Consider the following 21,386-nt stretch of genomic DNA (forward strand, 5'->3'; position numbering starts at 1 on the left):
AGTCTGATATAAACCCATGCATTTTTGTTTAACCCTGGCCCCAGCGTAACTGGTGGGAGGTATTTGGAGCCGTGCAGGAAGGCTGCATTTTGATGAAACAAACCCCTCATGGGAGTGTTGGCCAAAGGAGTCATAATATCAAATAGAGAAACCATAATTGTGGAAAAGACCATTTTCTTGAACAGCTCACACAGAGCACTAGAAAGCATGAGAAGGTTGGCATGTGTGTTGCTTCCAGTGATGGTGTTGCAGTCACAGGCTTTAAGAGGTTGCAGATGTTCTGAAGGGGGTCATGGGGACCATCCTTGCCTTCCCTTTGGGGATTAGGGAGCGTAATGCACAGCCTGCAGAAGCACAGAGTCACCCTGGAAAGAGTGTTTGCTGAACATCTCTGAACGTCCCTGCTGAGCGTAGCTGTGGCTGGTCCTGTTGCAGTCAAACCCATGGGAGCTTCAGGGCTCCTGACAGTGTGGGGCAGGGTGGGCAGTGGGCTCACAGGATGGTCAGTGTGTTGCCCTGAGCAAGGCTGGCCAGTGCTGGCAGTAGGCTGGGACTCAGTGCAAGGACTTCCAGTCCCTATGTAAGGGGCAACCCCTTGGCTTCAGCCTTACATGGAAGTAAGTCATGTTTACACCCTTCATGAAAGCTCCTTTGTGCCTGTGAAGGGCTGTAAACCAGCCTCAGGACAGGTGGGATGTGAAGGACCAGGCTCTGAGTGCCACTGTGTTTCACTGCCCCACAGGCCCCCGTGCCTGCCTCTGGGCAGTGGGGTGGGAGTGTAGGACCTGCCCTCCTGCCTTTGCCTCATTCCTGGACCCTGGAGAAGTTTGCCTGTACAGCTCTGGTTTTGCCTCTGAATCAATTTCCTAGTCTGATGGGCTGTATTAGGATGTCTTAACAGAAAACTTCCAACTATTTGTTACGGTATGTCAGGATGCAAAACCCACATGGAAGATCTACCGGGTCTTTGCACGTGTAATCTTGTCATAATCTCAGTGAAAAGGGGATGATTTCAAAATCTGACTTTTTCCCCTTTGTCTTCTCAAGTTTCTCAAGTTATGTTTAGAAGCAGGAAGCTGTTTTGCATAAAGGTAAGATTGTCTTTTTAACAAGAAAAGTTGGTGTTAGACAGGCTAAATATACCCACACAGTCATAGGCAGTGGGTAGTCCTGGCTATTTTTAGGCTTTATTTTTGCCTGTCTTTATTTATTTATTTTTTTTAGTGACACCTCCACTGTATCTTCAGCTCTCAGTGAGGCACCGCTTCCTGCACTGGTATGAAACTGGCAATTACAGGAGGAGTCAGCCTTGTCAGGTGTCATTTATCAGGCATTGCAGAGGGCTGGTTTCAGCAAAGAAAGAACAAAGCTTAATAAAAAGAGAGAGAGGGAGAAGCATTCTCTTAATAATTTGCCCTTTGCAATAACAGACCCTTATCAGATCACCCACGCTCATCTGGCTGCTGACGCTGTACTTGCTTCATTAGTATGAGCTATTTTTACACCTTTTGTGTCTTTTGAGGAACTGAGTGGGCCTGCTGTCTTGGAGTGATTCACCATCTCCAGGCGAACACGGTGTCCTCAAACCCTGTCAGGGAGGGAGGAAGGGAAAAGTGGGGGGAAGAGTTCAGTTGAATAAGCAAGTCTTAGGTGATCTGAGTGCTAAAACATTGCACTCTAGTCCTAAGGAAAATAGTCTACATGCTTTTGGTTTGCAGTGCAGCTTTTCAGATTGTTAGGAGCTATCCCAAGAAACATTTAGTAATCAATTAGTTTAACTGTAGCTTAGCAAACATGAAGCCCTGTGTGCTTGTGCTATACTGTATGTGTTCGTTTCCCTGTCTGTAAAGGGGATACTGGGCACTGGACTAGGGAATGTTGGGGAGTTGAAGTTGATCTTTAAAGTTCCCTTCCAACCCAAACTATTCTATGGTAGTATGTTGGTGATGCTTTCTTGTAGTGTACAAGTGTCATTGGTGTATCACAAGCATCCAAGAGACTTTTGGGTCAGATTGTTAGATGATTTCACTTCCACTTCTGATAATGGAAAGAAAACTAAACTTGGTGCAAAGAGCCAGGCAGGATGCAGGAGGAGAACCCTGTATGAAGTTGTCTGTTTTTCAAAGCTGACCAGCAGTTGCTTTTCCTTTTGATGGACCATCAGTCCTGAAAATGTCCTCTTAGAGCCTTCTGAGCTCTCTTCTGGTGGTTGAAAGTATGATTTTTGCTGTTCTTACTTCAACTTTTCCTGGGCAGGAGTGATTTGGTGTCCGGTCTTGCCACTTACTAAGTACTGGATAATGGTTTCTTATTGCAGGTTTCTTTGGAGTAGTTTCAGAAGTTAGTGTGATGTGGGATACCTATAAAAACTTTAAGGTACTGTAATGATGCACCCTGGTCTAATGTTGTCTGATATAAAGTATAATGAAACCTGAACAGTGTCTTTCCCAAAAAAATAAAACTTACTTAGTGGCAGCCTGGCTCGTTCCTCAAATATCAACAATCTTGTGGAATGACATTTTATATGTGGTTTCAGGCATTTTTGTAGACCTTCATCTCTTCAGAAGTGTTTGCTCAGGAGAGTGATGCTCTTCTTAATAAACACAGTTGATTTATGTATTATAGAAAGAAACCTAAGTGAAAGGAATGAAATTTCATATATACCTACAAAATGCAGCAGAAAGCATATGCACATTTTGCTGAATTTTTTAAGAGGTATTCGGATTCAACTGAATATTATACATACTGACTTTCAGTGCTTCATACAATAAAAAAGAACCAAGTACTGTAAAATATGGCCAGAATAATTTTAAAGAGCTTTTCTTTTTTTTTCTTTTTTTTTCTCCTGGTAGGCATCCTGAGGGTTGTAAAGAAAGCAGCATCCTTAAATATGCAGTCTAATTAATGTATCTTATATTGCCACTGTAGTGATCAGAATCTTTAGGCAATGCTAATGACTGGATTTGCTACAGCAAAATGCCTGCGTTGAGTCATTAGTCAAAATTAAACATTTTGGCTGTGAATAGTGACTGCTGTGACATCTGGGAAATATATAAGATTTAGGGCTTACTAGTTGATCTCAGCTGAACTCTTAAAAAGTATTCAGGATGGATTGAAGTGAAACTGCTGTGAAGACTTACTGTACTTTGGGTGCGAAAAGTGGGGAAAAAAATGGTAAGAGCATGCTACTGGTGTTTAACATGTGTCTGTTTTTGTTTTGAGCTGTGATGACTGCAGGGCTTAGTAAAGAATGACAGATTTTAAAATAAGCTCGTATAATAATTGGTGCGAGTGAAAAACAAAAGGAAGCTCAGATACTATAAACGTCTTCCTATGTAATTCTTCCCGGGGTAAGGGCGTCTGTCAGAGGCAGTGCATTTGCTCATTCAAAAAAGTGTTTGAAAGACACAGATATTTTCATGTGAGATGCAAGTGGTTTCTTCTGACATGGTGTGAAAGGAGGCATGGCTGTTCACAAAATCTGCTGCAGTTGCATAATTAGGATTGTGTAACTTTTAAGCTATAAAAACACTCACTTCCCAGAAAATTCAGTGATATTTTCCCTCTGAGGTAAAAATGCTAGGCAAAGGCCTGATATTTGCCTACTATTTCCTTTTGGCACAAGAATAATAGTTACTTTGTACCTAAAAATGTTGCAATATTTACACAAATTTTGATTTTATTTTTTTCTGGGAAAACATGGGAGAAAGCTGTATGATATCTAAATAGGGATTTGCCAGTACAGCTGTCTTCTTCCCAGTGGCTGCACAAGGTTACAGTTCTAGTGTGAAAATGAAGAGGCATTTCAGCCTCTTCTCATCATTTCAGTTAGGAAAATTGTTATATCTGACAAATTCAGCAGTTTGAACTCTCCAGTGAAAACATTCTTACCCTTCTTGCTGTATATGATGTTTTATAAGTCTAGAAATGACTAGAAACAACATCCACAGAGGAATCTTGCTCTTTACATACACTTTATCCTTTGCAAGTGCTTCTAAATTCTTAGTTTACTTAATCTGTCCTTTATTAAGTGTGAAATTTCCCTTTTCAATTAACACGTTTCTTTGTGTTGAATTGAGAAAAAATTCTTTGATCTCAGTAATTTTCACCATTTCTTGCAAATGCACAACTTTCATTGCAATCCCATAGCATCATTGGTTAGTGTCTGAGCCTTTGCTTTTCAGAGATTTTATGTATTTAGCCCTTTTGGGGGCTACATGACGTCTGTTCGTTTACATGATAAGACTTTGGGGCCAACAGTAGGGCCAAAGCTCCTTTTCTGTGGCAGGTGTGCAAAAAAAAGTAATCCAACAAACAGTGATTGGAAACTGTTTGACACTTCTACGATTTGGCACAGTATCCTTATGTTCAATTGCTGTGGCTCGGAAGAAAGTGAGATAGAGTTGAGCATCTGCTGATGAAGAGAGTAGCCCAAGAATTAAGAGCTCATTTGTATCGCAGCACTGTTTTGGATACTCTTGTACATTGTTAATGTGTATTTAGTAAATACTGTTATTTCTGAATTCACCCTTGAGAAACACTCATTCTAGCTTCAGCCATCAAAATGGTGTTTAAAAAGGACCTTAGTGGTGGGCATCTGTTTCTGACTCAGCAGAAACTGTTCTCTGCATGGGAGCTGTTCTCACTCTCATAAGTCACTGTGTACTACAATTCAAAAGAAAATGGTGGGGAGGGGGGGAGGGAGCCAAACAACTGTGGCATTTTTGTTGCCTTCTGAAATTTTAATAACACTGCCTGTCAGATCTGCCATTGCTCTGCTATCATGTCTTAAGGTCCACATGGGAAATTATTGGTATTTTATTAAACTATTTTCAATTTTTTAACTTGTTCCCCAAGGAAATAAGTAGCAGTGTGAGAAGATTAACAGTTTATATAGTTCTCTTGTTTAGCTTCATATCTGAATAATCCCAGTCCTTTGCTTTTGTACAGAAACAGATTCAGGATGTCCATGTCAGAAGACAGTTAGACAGAACAAGTAGATTTTGTGTTATCTGACATGCTTGAGCACCTCCATCAGACTCTTAAGGTGCACAGCAAGATTAGGCAATGAGAAACAAAATATTTACCTGATCCGTTAAAAGCAGTGGGATCAGGGGGATCAATTAACTGCTAATTGACTGTCAAGATTGTTTAACTTGTGGGCTGTTTTGGCATCTCTTTAATAGCAGGTTTTGTTCAATCCAAGGAGAAGAACTGTGATTTGTTTTCAAATATCTACCCATAAAGGAAGTGTTTAAGATGAATTTGGCTCCTTTGTAGTTTTTTCTCTCTTTTTTTGTTCTTTTAGTAGTCATCCTATGGAAATAAGTGTTCAGTTGGACTTTGGCAATGTGAAAGCTTTTTTTATACATTTTTTTTCCATCTGGTAGTACAATATGTACATTGTGTGTGATGCTGAAACAGGAATTAGTGATGTACTTTAAGTGAGCAATCCTTGTCATTATGGTGAAAAGGTCAATGCTAGAGCAGTTTTGCTCTAGACTTCTTCTATGTCTTCTTCAAATACACTCGAATTGAAGGTTTTCTGGGGGTGCTATTTTTCTGTAGAAAGTGGCAATTTAATATTATATTTGAGATACTTAACATAGCAAAAAACAGTGTTGTGCTGCAGCTGTGCTCTGAGCATTTATGATACAAAGTAGCATCATTGCCCATGTTTTCTTACTACTGTGTAAGTGAACATTTATTGCAATATATGTTATGATTTTCTCTGTAGACATCTTAGAGGTGTTGGATTAGTTGGAGTATTTTCACATTGTAGCAGATAACTTAGATATTTAGCACCTAGGATGTAAAAGCCTAAACCTAAGTGGTCTGATTCTCTTTGTTTTTATTAGGAATGAATCTGGAATTATGTCCTTGGAGTTGCAACTCATTGCTTCAGATTCACATATACCAGGATAGTGTAGAGCAGAATTTGGCCCTCCTTCTTGCTGTCGGAATAATCTGTCTCCGTTTAGTCTCTCTGAGTCAAATCTCCTATCTATTCAAAGCTCCTTGAAGTCAAATGAGAGGCTCTTGTTTCATACCTGATTTTTCTGTAAGGGTCAGTGTGTGCCTGACCCCTGACTCAGTAGAATCACATTCAGAGTTTTGCTCTTCTTCACAGCAAGTACACATAGACATTTATATAAATGTCTGAAGCAGGTATAAGATCCTACAGGTCAGGTTATCAGGTGTTTAGAGTACAACAGATTTGATTATTTATTTGTTTTCTTCATTGGTTTCAGTGTGCTTTTAAGCAGATTCCAGTTTTTTCTTCAACATACTCTGATAATAGTTTGAATTATCTGAATTTATAAGATTAAGGTGAATTTGGTAAAGGCTTAAAATTAGTGAAATGCCCTACTACAATTATCTAAAATTTGTTAGGTGCCATTTCTCAATGGCTGAGATTTTAAAACAGTTCTTAAAGTATAATCCAGATTTAGTATAAGCACTGAAATAGGAATTGCACAAATCAAAATGCCAGGTTTTATACCAGTTCTAGTTGCACATGCACAGAACCTGTCCCTTGAAACTGGCAACTACCAAGGACACAAACGTGTGTGCATAGAAACCTTAGAGTAAAAGCCTGAAGTTGGTGTTTGGTCACAGTGAGGTTGCAGTTTACCCTTAATGCATCTATAACTGGATCCTCTCAGTCAGTCCCCATAGTTCCTGGCTTCTTAGGGAATCCTTGTGTGCACAAAATAGCAATGAAGAACAGATCCTGCCCTGTAGCCTCTCCTTAAGCACGCCTAGTACAGTTTGTCTGATCATTGTGTACTGTGTTTACTCACTGGGCAGTGTTTAGTTTTGTATTGGATAGTACTTTTAAATGACATTTTAAAAAGTACATTGTAATAATTAGTTCAGCTGCCCAAATAAAATAATAAAAAAAACCCAACAACCCAACCAAAAACATATGCGTTATTCTAAATATTTCAAGGTTTTTCCAAAACTGTGATTCTGGCTGGTTTTGGAGAGTGGCAATACATTCAATAAAGGACTGAAAATCAGAGGGCAGGCAGAACATCTGGGGTGGAATTAAATAAACAAATTAGAGTAGTATCTTCAAATGTGAAGAGGTAACAACAGCAACGAAAAGGTAGAAAGCGGCAGATGAAAATAAATACATCAAACCTGTTTTAAAAGGGCTGCCTTCTTTGAATTGCATTTGCAAAATGATGTCTTAGAACTCCTCCAAACTGCAGGAGCATTGGCATCCTGGATTCCCCAGTAATGCAAGACTTTGCCAAGTACCAGTGGTTAACATAGGAATATACAGCCATTCTGAGAGGTGTTTAAATAGACAGGTGGAAGGCCAGCTGTGAAACCACAGTCAGATGGTCAGATTAGCCCCCTAATCAGGGGCTGTTGGAAATGCAAAGGGAATCCCTCTGGTCAAGAATGGTAAGCCTTTTTACAAAACTAGGAAATTAAAGTGTTTCTTCTTCCTTATCTTTGTAGTAAGTACTGTTCAAAGACAACAAGTATGATGTCAAGTACTATAAAAAAGCTTGCAGTTGGTCATCTTTATTTTCATTTGTGTAAAATGCCAAAACTATACACCCCAGAGACTGCATTCCTGTTGTTGTGTTGCTACAAAGCATCCTCAGCCCTGAATGAATATATAACTGTACAAAGAAGGATGAACAGATGCTTATCTATCTTCATGCCAGTTAAATCCTTCAGTTCAGAGTGGCACACTGGATGTTGGTTGAAAGCTCTTCTTCAGACTTAGCCCACCTATGATTTTGACTATGTAGAAGAAGCTATAAACACATGTTTTAATAGAATTTTTTTCCAATCTTTTTTCTTTTTCACTGTGATGTCAACACCAAACTGTTCTTTGGAGAATCTCATTAGTAGGGCAGAGGGAACCGGAGGGTAGGACAGCAAGCCAAAAGTGTGCTGTCTTTCTTCTTGAAAGACCAAGGCAATTTTCTGCTCAGTTACAGGTTGGGGAAAGCTCAGAGGTGGCCTCTTTCTTGTAAGGCTGCTGGACTTATCCCAGACATAAACTAGACTTGCCTAATAAGGGTCTTGGCAGAGGTCTGTGCATGAATGTAAGGATTTCATAGGAGCCACTGCAGCTTGTCTGTGCTAACACTTGCCCTGTAGAATACAAATTCTTCAGGGGCCAGTTACTGTGGTTTTAGGCTGGCTTTGTGCTGGCAGAGCTGGACAGAAAAGATTTAGAACAGGATGGGATCTGACCCTTAGTCCTTACGCTAGAATCAATATTTACTCTGTATGGTGCACTCAGGATTTAGCCTGGAAGACATAAGCTTCCAATTTGTTCACTTGCAAGAACTGTAACATGATCTACAAATTGAGAAGCAATAAAACTTATATTTTGCTGGATTTTATTTTAAAGCTGTTGAATATAACCATTTTAATGTCTGAAGAAAAAAATAAGAGGGAAAAAAAAAAAAGCAGGAATAATCTTGAAGCTCTGCAGTCAACCATATATAAATCCCTGGTATACATCTCACAAAAGCAGCATAGTAAAAGAGGGAGCAACAGGATAATGCTCTTTTCTAGAAAATTTTAAAAGTCTTGATGTAGTAGGTGCATCTGACATAAATACAGCTCCTAGTTTCCCAATAATCTTCTCAGGTTCAAAGTTTTCACAGAAGTGAAATGTCCTGGTTTGAAGCAGGCAGATAGCACACTTAGTGTGACTAGGAGAGCTGGCTCCAAGGCCACATTCCTACCGGGAAACCTGGCTTGTCCCCCAGCCAGGCAGGACTTTGCAGCTCTTGTCAAATGATGTGCTCAGTGCAACTCCCGTACGGCTTCTGATCTGTGTAGGTGGGCTGCTCTTAGTCACTCCAGCAGAGCTGAACCGTGCCAAAGGTATTAAAGAGAGCGTGCACTTTTATCATCTTTATTTCCTCAGTTTTAGATGTGTAGTACTTGAAATATAGGAAGTTTCTGTCTATTGAACAATATATGTTTGATGAAGAGCAATATTTAAAAGTATATTTCCAGTGTTTTCTAAAGGAGAAACATTAATCACTTGGAAAAATGGAAGTCTGCTGTTGGTTTAAGCTAGACTGTGAATGCAGCCAGATGAGACATTTTGACTGGGTAAAACAGACAGAGTGCAAACTAGCTTACATTTCTCCTGTTAGTCCAGTCTCCCAATAAGGGAGGGGAAAAAGGATGAGAGAGATAATATTAAAGCCATCTTTTACACAGGATGGATGGCAGCTCAAACCAAACCAGAAATTATTATGTTCGTTCTGGAAAGGGATTTATTTTCCCCAGGGGAGCAACTCTGAGCAAACTTAAGCCATCAATAATCTCTGTAATTAGTCTATACCTGTTTCATACTGTAGGCTGAAAAATTATTTAGAATGTTCTGAAAATAACAGGACTGCAGAATGGCCTGAACTCTGTAACAGAGGTCTTAGTCCAGGACAGAAAATGTTTGGATGTGTATTAGAATAATCTTTTGCTCAAATAAAACCACTGCTGTCACATTTCTGGGACTGTCAGATTTCTTCTCTAAAGGTGCTCTCAGTAAAAGGAGTATGGAAAAGAAAGGATACTCCCATCTTCTAGAAATTTCTTCTTCACCATTTGCAAAATTGCCTAACAAGGAGAAAAGTACTTTTCTTTGAAGATGGCTAATAACTTTATGCTCTCTCAGTGAGGACCATTTGCTTTTGTCCTTGTTTCTGCTTCTCAGGCCACACATTTTCCTTTACGTCTGTGCTCATATATTGGCATCATTACTGACCTGCGTTTCAGTGTAGCTCAGCTGCTGAAAGTGATTTGCCGCTTACCTGTCATTTCCTCGTAAGGTGCTGCAGAGCTGCTCTGTAGTAACCGCTTCTGATATATTGTAAATCACGCACAAGGATTTGTTTTTCCTTTCGTAGTGACACTTTTTTTGAAGAAGAAGAAGATTAGGAAAATTTTTTAAAATATATCTATCCTTAGATTGCTTTTTTTCTTTTTTATTTTAGAGAATCAGACAAGAGAGTTATTTAAAAAGCCATTAGCAAATCAAAGCTGAATGACATTGTGACTAAAATACTCTGGTTTGTACTTGGTGGCTTGCTGTTCTTTTGGACTACAGGGCATTTCTATATGGTTAAAATTAAAAAATATGTTATCCATATTTGACTAAACCAACAGTCCTTCAGCTGTTGCTGGCCTAACTACTGATATGTTTCTTATACTACTGAATAAAAAGTTCATAACAGGTGGCACGGTTGTGATTATATTTGTGTCAAGTCATGAGACTGCTAATGTCCATTTGTTCTTGGAAAGTGTTGTTAATTGCAAAGAATTAAAAATTGCTTTTCAATTTTTAATGTTTTTTTCTTTATAGACTTTTAAATCATTTGTTGGTGCCATTCAATGGAGCATGAGTGCTCTAGCTTTTTTCTGACAGTTTCTAATTGAGAATCATTATACTAGTCTACATCCCATACTCTGAAGCTAATGTTCCAGCTGTTTCTAAAGATCTGTTCTTTAGAGATGCTCTGGCTTTGGTTTAAATAAAAACCATAAAGAAATGTTGTCATTGTTGCTTTTTGTTATCACAATTGAACAAACATCCTTTTTGATGAAACAAAAGCCAAAATCTGTTTTCAAGGAAAGATTTGTTGAAAACTGGAAGGAAGAGTCCTCATTTGATGGGAGAAATGTTTTTAAGGCAGTGCGATGATGTTCTTGAGGCAATGAGATGATGAACAGGCTCCCTGTTCTCCGTGACAGTTTTTTCAACAATACTGAGAGTAGCCTGCAGTGTGGTGACAATCAAACAGGTGGCAAATCATGGCAGTCACAGAAATCTTTAACCATGTATTTGGTCTGTAGGTTTCTTCTTTAAGAGGGCAGCCATATATTGTTTAGCAGTATCACACTGGTGTTAACTAATTTGGACACCTACTCCTGTTTCACTACATTTTCTTGTCCCTGGGTGGTGATACCCTGACCAGGAGTTTGTTCTGGTCCCTGAAGCATTTAATGAGAGTCCTGGAGTCTAAAAGTATTAGCTGGAGAAAGACATTAAAAGGGGATTTGTCTAAGGGATTCGGGGATAATCTGGGTTTAACAAAGGCATAGGAATGAAGAGGTACATTGGCGGCTCTCTTTTTACTGATTTGGGAAGGTGAGACTTCATTAGTTTAGACTTACAGTTATTCATATACGCACTAGAAACCTAAGTTCTTTAAAAATACTCATGCTCGTATTTTTCAAATGTAGTTACTCAGACCGCTAAGACACAACATGAAATTTTCTAGTGGATGGATAAATGAAATTTTCAGACCTCTACTGTAAAGAATAAAAAATTTTCTTCATAATCTATACCTAATATCAAGAATTTCTTATAGCTGTATCTTTTTTTTTACAGGAAATTTGAAGATAGTCATGCCTATTAGATGTCTAGAAGATGCAGGTAAATGCTTTATGCTGAAAAAAAAATCATACATGCCTATTAACTGTGTGTTTTCCTGCACCTTGCTATTGTTTCTTCAAGCCAAATTCAGTTTCTCCACTGTAGGAATGAAAAATATTCCAGTATCTCTAATACTGATCTTTTACCCTTTTCCTTACTATTATTAAATCATTACTGTCTTTATAATTCTCACTATTTCATTGAGAAAATATCCTGTGTTTGGATAATACAGAAGCAGAAAGCCTAGATTGTAGTTCAAATTCAAATGCTGTACTTTTCTATGAAAATCGTACCTCTGAACTTTTTTATAATAGAACTATGGAAATCTACTGCCTTTAAGCATTAAAAATGCATGTATAGCTGGATGGAATTGTTTCAACAGTGAAATTTAGAATGCTAAAGTCACATAAACACAGTCATAGTTCATTTCTGAAATACGTCCTTTACATCTAGCAAGACTTTCTTACTAAAATTTAATATAGTGATTGGAAGATGGAGATGGGGAAAGGTACCAGTAGTGCTCTGGTTTGAATGCTTCTTTGATGTCTCTTTTTTGACTGTTTAAAAGTAGTTTAAAAAGGGGAACAACCCCTTCTTGTAAAATCAATTAGATGATCTAAGGTCAGAAGTACCTCACTTGAGCCATCTTAAAATTTGGTATATAGTCCAAGAAGTTTCCGCCTAGCTGACAGAAACAAGCATCTCCGTAGTGGAGGGCCATGTGCACAGACAGGTTCTTTGTCAGAAGCACCTATCACAATATGGAAAGATTTCTCCTCTGATTACTCTCCTTTGACTTTAAGGAAAGGCCAGGTGACTAAAGTTCATGTCTGAACTGTAGGTGAGTAATACTGGATAAGGTAATTCCCACCCACAGTGTTAGGATTCTATTTTCAGCAGTGATTTGCTGAAAGAGCTTTGAAAGTGTGTGGTGGACTTTCTGAGATCAAGCCTTTAAACTGTCCCCAGAAAGCCTTCCAAAGCTACTGTTTAATTTGAAAAGTGTAGATCTCTATTTTCTGTTCCTAGGGCTGTTATTGAGTAGTGATTACGCTTGTGTGTAGTCTCCAGAGCCAGTCTTTACTGTGTCTGCTCACAGTTTTGTGAGGAGTTTTGTGAAATGTAGTTACCTTTGCTTAAGTCCCTCAGTACCTTCCATGTAAGGCTCAATAAAAGTGCAACTGACTGCAGTGATGTTGTTTAGTATGACTGTATTAATTGGTGTGTGGGGTTTCTTTTTTTTTTCTTTATTTTTCTGTGCAGATAGCTGTGTCACCATAGAAGAGATGAAGAGAACTTTGCTCTAGGAGATCACAAATATCTTTGGGTCATTCTGCATCTCAGTATTTAATAACAATGGAAAATGTCCAAATGCTATAACAAGTCTTTGCAAATGTATAATAAACTGTTTAGAAACGTTCATGCCATGAACTGAACTGTATAATACTCACATTAGTGTACAGACACAAATCTAATGCCTATAGACTACTGCGTGGAAAGTTCCAAAGAGAAAGAAAAGTCTGTGAACTTGCAGCAGCCCTGGAAAAATGGGAGCAACAAAACTTTAAAAAGCACAGCTTTGGGCACACTCCATGTGTCTGCACAGCTTTCAAGTGAACTAGCACTTAAGACCTTGTGTAATAAGATGGACTCTGGGGACACAGCTATAGGACAAAAAGCTACCTCAAGGTCTGGAGAAACTGCTAAAGTACCAAGCAGATGGAGGCAAGAACATACAGCTGTTATTAAGATGAGCACTTTTGGCAATCAAGAAGTACAGAGGCAACCACAAGTAGATCACGAGCAAATAGGAAACACGGCATCAGCACAACTTTTTAGTTCTGGGAAACTGGTATCATCAAATGAAGCTGCACAGCAAGTCACAGAGAAGCAATATCCACAGCATCGTCCAAGTCCTTATTCATGTCAACATTCACTTTCTTTCCCACAGCATTCATTGCCACAAGGCTTCTTGCACAACATAAAGCCACATCAGAGCTTGGAAGGCCCTCCGTGGCAGTTTCCTAGCCACTTGCAATCAGTTGCCTCAGAGGACTTGTTTCCTTTTCATATGCATAGCCATAGCGGAGGTTTCTCCAGGAAGAAGATTTCAAGTTTGAACCCTGCATACAGCCAATATTCACAAAAATCTTTAGAACAATCAGAAGATGCTCACAAAAAGGAGCACAAACCCAAAAAGCCTGGCAAATACATTTGTCCTTACTGTAATCGGGCCTGTGCCAAACCTAGTGTACTTAAAAAGCATATTAGGTCTCATACTGGTGAGCGACCATACCCTTGTGTTCCTTGTGGTTTCTCCTTCAAGACGAAAAGCAACCTTTACAAACACAGGAAGTCACATGCCCATGCAATTAAGGCGGGATTGGTTCCTTTCACAGAGTCAGCAGTCTCTAAATTGGATCTCGATGCCAGTTACATTGATGTGGAAGCTGAAATACATTCAGATGGTGAGCAGAGCACAGACACTGATGAGGAGACCTCGCTCCTAGTGGAAGGGTCTGACAAACTGAGCCCTGTTCCGCAGCTCCCCTTGGACATTGCTAGCAGGAGTGGTTTTCACTCCTCCATGGAAGAGTCTTTGGTGGGGCCGATGAAAGTGCCCATTTTGATTATCCCTAAAAGTGGGATTCAGTTACCCAGTGAGAGTTCTTCATATATTGGCTCTGATATGTTGCAAACCCCATCCTTAAGTACCAAGTCTGATGACTCTCATACAGTTAAACAGCGACTTGCACTAAGATTGTCAGAGAAAAAAGGACAAGATTCTGAGCAGTCACTAAACCTTCTGAGCCCACACAGTAAAGGAAGCACTGACTCTGGTTATTTTTCCCGCTCAGAAAGTGCTGAGCAGCAAATTAGCCCACCAAATACTAATGCAAAGTCTTATGAAGAGATAATTTTTGGGAAGTTCTATAGGATTAATCAAAGGACAGCACTAACTGTAGCCACAACAAATCAGGAACACGCTTTAATGGGTAGAAAGGGCAAAACGGACCCATCACCTCTTCTAAATAACAGATTAGATATCAAGATGCTTGAGGAACATATTTCTCAGCTGACTCCAAATAAAGATGAACTTGTTGATTCTAGTAATTTGAGCACTATTAAATCTGCACAGTTTTATCCAGGCAGCAATACAGAATGTAGACAATCCCAGATTACCACATCATCTATCAAAAGTGAAACCAACTTGTACCAAGTCAGTCAGCAGGGTGATGTGCCTGTCCTTCTAGAGCCCCCAGTAGATTCCTCTCCTCTTATTAGAAGTAACTCCATGCCAACCTCTTCTGCAAACAGCCTAAGTATTCCTCCATCTCTGAGAGGAAGCCATTCATTTGATGAGAAGATGACTGGCTCTGATGATGTATTTTACCCTGGGACAGTGGGAATATCCCACCAAAGAATGTTGAGAAGACAGGCTGCCTTTGAATTGCCGTCTGTACAGGAGGGGCACTCAGATTCAGACTATCATGGAAGACCAGGGAAAAATATCATTACTGCTTCCAGCAGACAGACAGCAGGTGACAAAGGACCATCCCTAAAAGAGAAGAAAGGAGACAAGACCTTTTATGATTATGATGCCAGTGGAAAGCACTACAGAAAGTGGGAAGAATTTGAAGCTCAGAAGCAGAACTACAGGGACTCACCATCCTTAGGTGGGATGAACAAGGGGGGAGAGTTTTTTATTGATCCACTTGGGCAATCTCAGTCAGTGCCATCCATGCTTGGAACAACTTTTGAAAACAGAAAGCGTAGGAAAGAGGAGAGTGTTGGAGATGAGGAAGATAGTCCCATGCTTTGCAGCAGTACAACTGGCACCACCGGGGGGATTCAACCTTTAGACTTTGATCCCAAATCCCAAATTCAGGAAGTGCCAAGAAGCGGATTTGCCCTTCAAGGCCTGGACAATGCACCCCATTGCCATGCGGAGCGTTTTGAAATCTGCAGGCCTTACTTGCAGTCTGGAAGCCCAGCAGCTTCTTTGGAAGATTCATCCTTAATTGCAGAGCAAGAAAAGACTGCAGAATCACTGTTTAGAAAGCCCCCTGGAAATGTCATCTCTGTCATTCAGCATACAAATTCATTGAGTAGGCCAAACTCATTTGAAAGGTCTGAATCTACAGAACATATTGCATGCCAGCAGGAAAAGATCTATTCACCATCTGAAACATGTGAGAGCGAGATTTGTGAGTCCCCAATGAGCCCAGACCGAGCTCCACAAATGGAAAGTGCTGACACCAGTAAGCCGTCTCCATCCCAGCAGCCTCAGCCATGTCATATGCAGCCCAGGTTGGTTCGCCAGCACAACATACAGGTACCTGAAATTCGTGTCACAGAGGAGCCAGATAAGCCTGAAAAAGATAAAGAAGTGCAGAGTAAAGACCAGGAGAGACCCACTGAAGAATTTCAATGGCCCCAGAGAAGTGAAACCCTTTCTCAACTTCCAGCTGAAAAGCTACCACCCAAAAAGAAGCGTTTACGACTTGCTGACATGGAGCACTCCTCTGGAGAATCCAGCTTTGAGTCCACAGGTACAAGCCTCTCTCGCAGCCCTAGCCAAGAAAGTAATTTGTCCCACAGTTCGAGTTTTTCAATGTCCTTTGAAAGAGAAGAGAATATGAAGTTCATCACACCTCCTAAACAAGATGAATTTGGAAAACAGTCCGAGTTTTTAACAGTTCCAGCTGGTGCTTACTCACTTTCTGTCCCTGGGCATCACCATCAGAGGGAAATGAGACGCTGCTCATCTGAACAGATGCCCTGCCCTCATGCTGCTGAAATCCCAGAGATCCGAAGTAAATCCTTTGATTATGGGAACCTGTCTCATGCCTCTTCAGCTGGGACACCTACTTTGGCACTGTCTCCATCCCGAGAAAGGAAGAAATGCTTCTTGGTTCGCCAGGCTTCCTTCAGTGGTTTTCCAGAGATTTCTCAGACTGATCAGAGCACAGAACAAAGTATAAAGCAGGAACAGATGGAACACTCACAGGCTGGTCTTCGCTCCTCCCAGCTTGCCTGGCATCACTCCCCTTCCTCTGTACTTCAGCCTATTCAGGTAGATGACTCTGGAAAACAGGCTATTGGCTCTTGTGCTCAGCTTAGTAATAGCTCATCCCACCTTGCTCAGCAACAGGCTCTTGTTGCAGACAGCCCGGAAATGTTAAGGACTCCCTTAATCCAACAAGCACCTTATATTCCTAACAAACATCCATCAGAGCAGCAGCAGCTATTTGCACATCAGGAAAAAGTCCCATTCTCCCCTATTCATAGCACCTTATTTCAGTTCCCCTATCCAGCTGTCTGCATGGTTCACCTACCACCATCTCAGCAGCCTCTCTTGTGGCAGTCATGCACAGAACCTCTGAACTTCCAGCATCAATTTGTACAACAGCTGCAGAAATCTTATGTCAAACAGCCTTTCCAAACAGACGTTCATCCAAGTTATCACCTGGAACATGCACCAGAGCTTATAGGAAAGAAAGCAGCTGATTATATGCACGCTAAAGAGCAAGCATACCAGCATTACTCAGGAACATCTGGGCAGTATTCAAAAAATACTCTTGCTAAGTACCAGTCAGACCATAGCATTAAACCAACAGATACCTCCTCTGAGCAGCATCTTCAGACAGATTTTGATTCCCCAAGTGATGGATCTGTACAGTCTTTGCCAGGAACGGTTGTTCCTGTCAGGATTCAAACCCATGTGCCATCTTATGGTAGTGTCATGTACACAAGCATTTCCCAGATCCTTGGACAGAGCAACAGTCCTGCAATTGTAATTTGTAAAGTTGATGAGACAGTTTCTCAAAGAACATTGGTAACTAATGCAACCATGCAAGGAATTGGATTTAACATAGCTCAGATGTTGGGTCAGCATGGAGGACTAGAAAAATATCCTTTGTGGAAAATGCCACAGACGCTACCGCTTGGACTGGAGCCACCGATTCCCTTGTGTTTGCCTTCGAGTTCTGACATGGCTTCTACCTTGGGAGGAAGCAAACGAATGCTTTCACCTGCCAGCAGCTTGGAGCTCTTCATGGAGACCAAGCAGCAGAAACGAGTCAAAGAAGAAAAAATGTATGGGCAGATAGTTGAGGAACTAAGTGCAGTTGAGTTAACTAACTCAGATATAAAGAAAGATTTTCCAAGAATGCAGAAGCCTCAATTAGTAAGGCAGAGCTGTGCTACCGAGCCAAAAGAAAGTCTGCCATCCATGTCATCCTCTTCTTCACTGTCATCCTCATCATCTCAAGATTTCCCACCTGTCAGCATGCCAGAAGCTGATGCTTTCCCACTGAGCAGAGAGAAACTTTCCAGTTTTGATTCCACATCACCGGCACAGAAGTCCAGTGTCCCATCTGAAGGGAGAGACTCACCAGAAGAACTGGACGTGGATGAAACAGCCTCAGATATGAGCATGAGTCCACAGAGGTCTTCATTGCCACCAGGAGAAATTCAGACAGAAGACCAGCTGAAACATCAAAAATTGCCTCTTGGGATGTTAGTCCAGATGTCATCTAATGCTGTTGGGAAAGTCACAGCCTCAACCATCCTCCTGACAGACGTAGCAGATTTCCAGCAGATCCTTCAGTTCCCAAGTCTGCGTACTACTACTACTGTGAGCTGGTGTTTCTTAAACTATACAAAACCAAATTACACTCAGCAACCAACCCTCAAAGCTTCTGTTTATGCTTCGTGGTGTATAAGTTCATGTAACCCAAACCCATCTGGGTTAAGTACAAAGACCACTTTAGCACTTTTAAGGTCCAAGCAAAAAAACACCACGGAAATCTACACTCTGGCTGCTATGCATAGACCCGGAGCTGGTAAACTGACATCATCAAGTGCATGGAAGCAGTTTGCTCAGGTAAATAAGAAATTTTAATAAAATTAAATTAATATATCTTTATAGGAGAAATTTCTAGTAAACCATAAAATGTAAGTTAATGTGTTTTTTTTTTTAAAAAAAAAAAGATTCCCCATTGGGAAATCATCCATTACAAGTTTTGAGCCTCAGTTTATCCTTCCGCAAGCTCTGCTACTTCTGCTATCTCTGTCTCTGTCTCCATTTTCAAAATAAGGTGTAAGAAGTGAGGCTTTTAAAGGCCTCCCTTCATTTGTACCAGAGCCTGATACATTATCTCCTTTTATTTTGTCCTTTCTTTTTGCCATGTCCTGATTCAAACAGTATCAGACGCAAACATCCATGTGCATTTGTAAGTAAATATTAAGTTAAAATTGAGTAAGGCTTTTTAGATCCTTTTAATGTCTTTTACATGTCAGCTCTTACTCATAGATTAAGCATTAGATGATGGTGCCAGGGAAAATTCTGTAATGGCAATACCTTCTGAGGCTTTTCCATCTCTCTTTTCCATGATTTTTTTTTTTCTGAGGAAAGATGTAGTATTGTCTTTTCTGTCAAGACTCTCATAAAAATTTGTCCATGTTACCTCCTCACTTATTCTCTGTCAAATTAAATGGGACAGATTAGTTCATCATATAGAATTGCACCAAAATGAGAGTTTGGCTTTGACATGGAATGTTAAAAGTATTTGAAATGAAGTGTGCATTTATTGTGTGCTCCAGCAGTAACACCCTTCCTTGACTTTGTTCTACAGATGAAACACGAGCCATTCTTCTTGTTTGGCAGCAAGCTTGAAAAGAAAGTAGTGGGGAATATTATAAAAGAAAGAGTAAAAGGAGACATTCATGGAGATAAAGACATTACATCCAAACAAACTGAGCCGATACGAATTAAAATCTTTGAAGGAGGGTAAGAAAATATAACTGGAAATTTCAAGCTCAGACTGTCATTTTAAAGACATTTGAAAGTGAATATGAATGAATTAGGATGTGAACAGTCTCCTGTGTTCTTGCCATGTCTTGTAGCTACTAAGCCTCTCATTTTTTTGTGTATTTGTCAGTCTTAAAACAAACTGCAGGATATCTGTATACTTACTTTGGGCTCAACTTTACTACTAGGACAATTATGTTTTCCATCTGTGTGAGAGCACTCACTCAAAATTGTTACTTTAATTCCTTAGGTCATAGGGCAATTGATAAACTGTTAACATTTTGATATTTTCTATATCCTGTCTTTGTATTTAAAGGCCTTCAGGAGGATGTCTTTCCATTTTTAGATGCTGTATACTTCCAGTCGCTTGAATGGATTGACTCTGCATGCTTAGTCTTATTCTTGTAATACTTCATTATTTACTGAGGTTGGATTTTGGAGATAAAATGTAAGATGCCAATGAAATCTATGGTATCTAAGCCAAATCCATATATGTTTGATAAAATAATGTTTAATTCTGCTGTGGCAATCTATCACTCAAGTGATAATAGAAACAAAGAGGGCAAAAGGAGACTTGAGAGCCCATTAACATTGTTTTGAGGCTTATGAAACTTGTTATGAAAAGAAAATGAGATAGATACTTGTCTCTGCAGTATGCTCTAAAATATTGTTTAGTTTCTTTTACAGAATTCTGACACAATGCAGTTAATTTGCCAGTTTTTAGTAGAGAATAGTCAGGTGGCTGAACAAGGTGTGTTTTTCAGTCTTACCAAACTCAGATGGTCTCACAGCACTGTTTTATTGGGGTAAATAAATAGCTCAAGAGGGAGGTGTGAGAAATTCTTATTTCCATTTCCTTCTCCTGTCAGTTTGTACCCTTTAAAATTTCAATTGTCCTTCATTGACATGTTTTTCACTAAGGTTGAATAGTCTCCATGAAATTAACATTGGCACTTCTCTATAGTCGGCAACACTGAAGGAGTATAGCCTACATCTTGCTCGAAAGACTGAAAAGGCTATTTTGGAGATTTTTATAGGTATGCTGGCCCAAACACCCTGATCCTGACTGTTCTCTGTAGCTGTACCTTGTCATACCCAAGCCAGTAGACTGGCTTTAAAAGAGTGACCCAAATTCAGCGGTGAGCCTAAGTTTATGAAAAATTTAAAGAGCTGTTGCTTCAACTCACACCCACTTTGAAGTATAAAATTTGCCTGCTTCCCACTATGTATCATTTCTGAATTTGGATGACCTTGCTGAAGACAGTCTGCACTGATGTAAGCTGCGTGATGAGAGGTCAGAAGAGTAAAAATGTGTTAAGAAAAGCAACTTAAAGGAGGATTCAGATCAGTGTGAACTGCAGATCACTCCATAAAAAGCCTCTACTGTTTAATACCTTCTTTAAGAAATTTTGCATTTTACTTACACCACCTTGAGTTTTCCTGTGCGCCAGTAAGATTTATGAAACTATTTTTGTAAACTCATATAATTCACACTTCACCTAGAAATATCTCCTAGTAATACTTGACTATGTTTAGATATTGTTTGAGTAAAACAAAACTTAAGAAACCTTGGCGTGCACATAAATTTTTGGAGAGTGGGGAGAACAAAAGTCTGTGCAATAGATTGGAGCTTCCTCATAGAAGCATATAACCTGCAAAACTACAGCAAATGAGGTGATGAAGTGTCAATAGGTCCACTCTTTTTTATGCATCATCATTTTATGATACCTTTTACATGAATTATTTGTGGAATAGATTCATTCTTTTCATTAGTTTGGCTATTTTTTAAGTGGATATAATATAACTTAGATATTATTACCATGTCTTGGATTGTTTTCTGTCCTGGTTGTTGAATTTGTCCTTCTCTTCAGGTTGTTGTTTATGACTTCTGAAAGCTAGTTTTTTACATGAGTGGGTTTCCATTCTTGCTTTTTTTTTTCTGTTGGTAGAGCTATTCTGTTCTACTCTTGTCAAGCTCATCTTCATCTCCTCTCAGCGAATAGTGCAAGGAACTATGTAACAAATGTCAGTCATCTTCATTTCACATTTTCTCTCCTGTACAGATAAATGTGCACAGTGATATCTTGTTTCAGCAGTGTATTTTCATTTTGATTTTCAGTTGTCATGGGGAGTGGGTTTCCTTAG

The 21,386-nt window shown here is 39.7% G+C and overlaps 1 protein-coding gene across 8 annotated transcripts in view; it reads left to right on the forward strand.

Moving 5' to 3' along the window:
- The window catches only part of HIVEP2 (HIVEP zinc finger 2), a 140,629-nt gene that overhangs the window by 102,570 nt on the left and 16,673 nt on the right, over positions 1 to 21,386 (forward strand). For all 8 annotated transcript variants that reach the window (XM_064649301.1, XM_064649300.1, XM_064649304.1 and 5 more), the window contains 3 exons: positions 11,381 to 11,425; positions 12,689 to 18,314; positions 19,066 to 19,220. In XM_064649301.1, coding sequence (XP_064505371.1) covers positions 12,900 to 18,314; positions 19,066 to 19,220 — 5,570 coding nt within the window. In that variant the 5' untranslated portion in view covers positions 11,381 to 11,425; positions 12,689 to 12,899. The remainder of the gene's footprint in view (positions 1 to 11,380; positions 11,426 to 12,688; positions 18,315 to 19,065; positions 19,221 to 21,386) is intronic.

The sequence above is a fragment of the Pseudopipra pipra genome, chromosome 3 (genome assembly GCF_036250125.1).
Source record: "Pseudopipra pipra isolate bDixPip1 chromosome 3, bDixPip1.hap1, whole genome shotgun sequence".
NCBI classification, from domain to species: domain Eukaryota; kingdom Metazoa; phylum Chordata; class Aves; order Passeriformes; family Pipridae; genus Pseudopipra; species Pseudopipra pipra.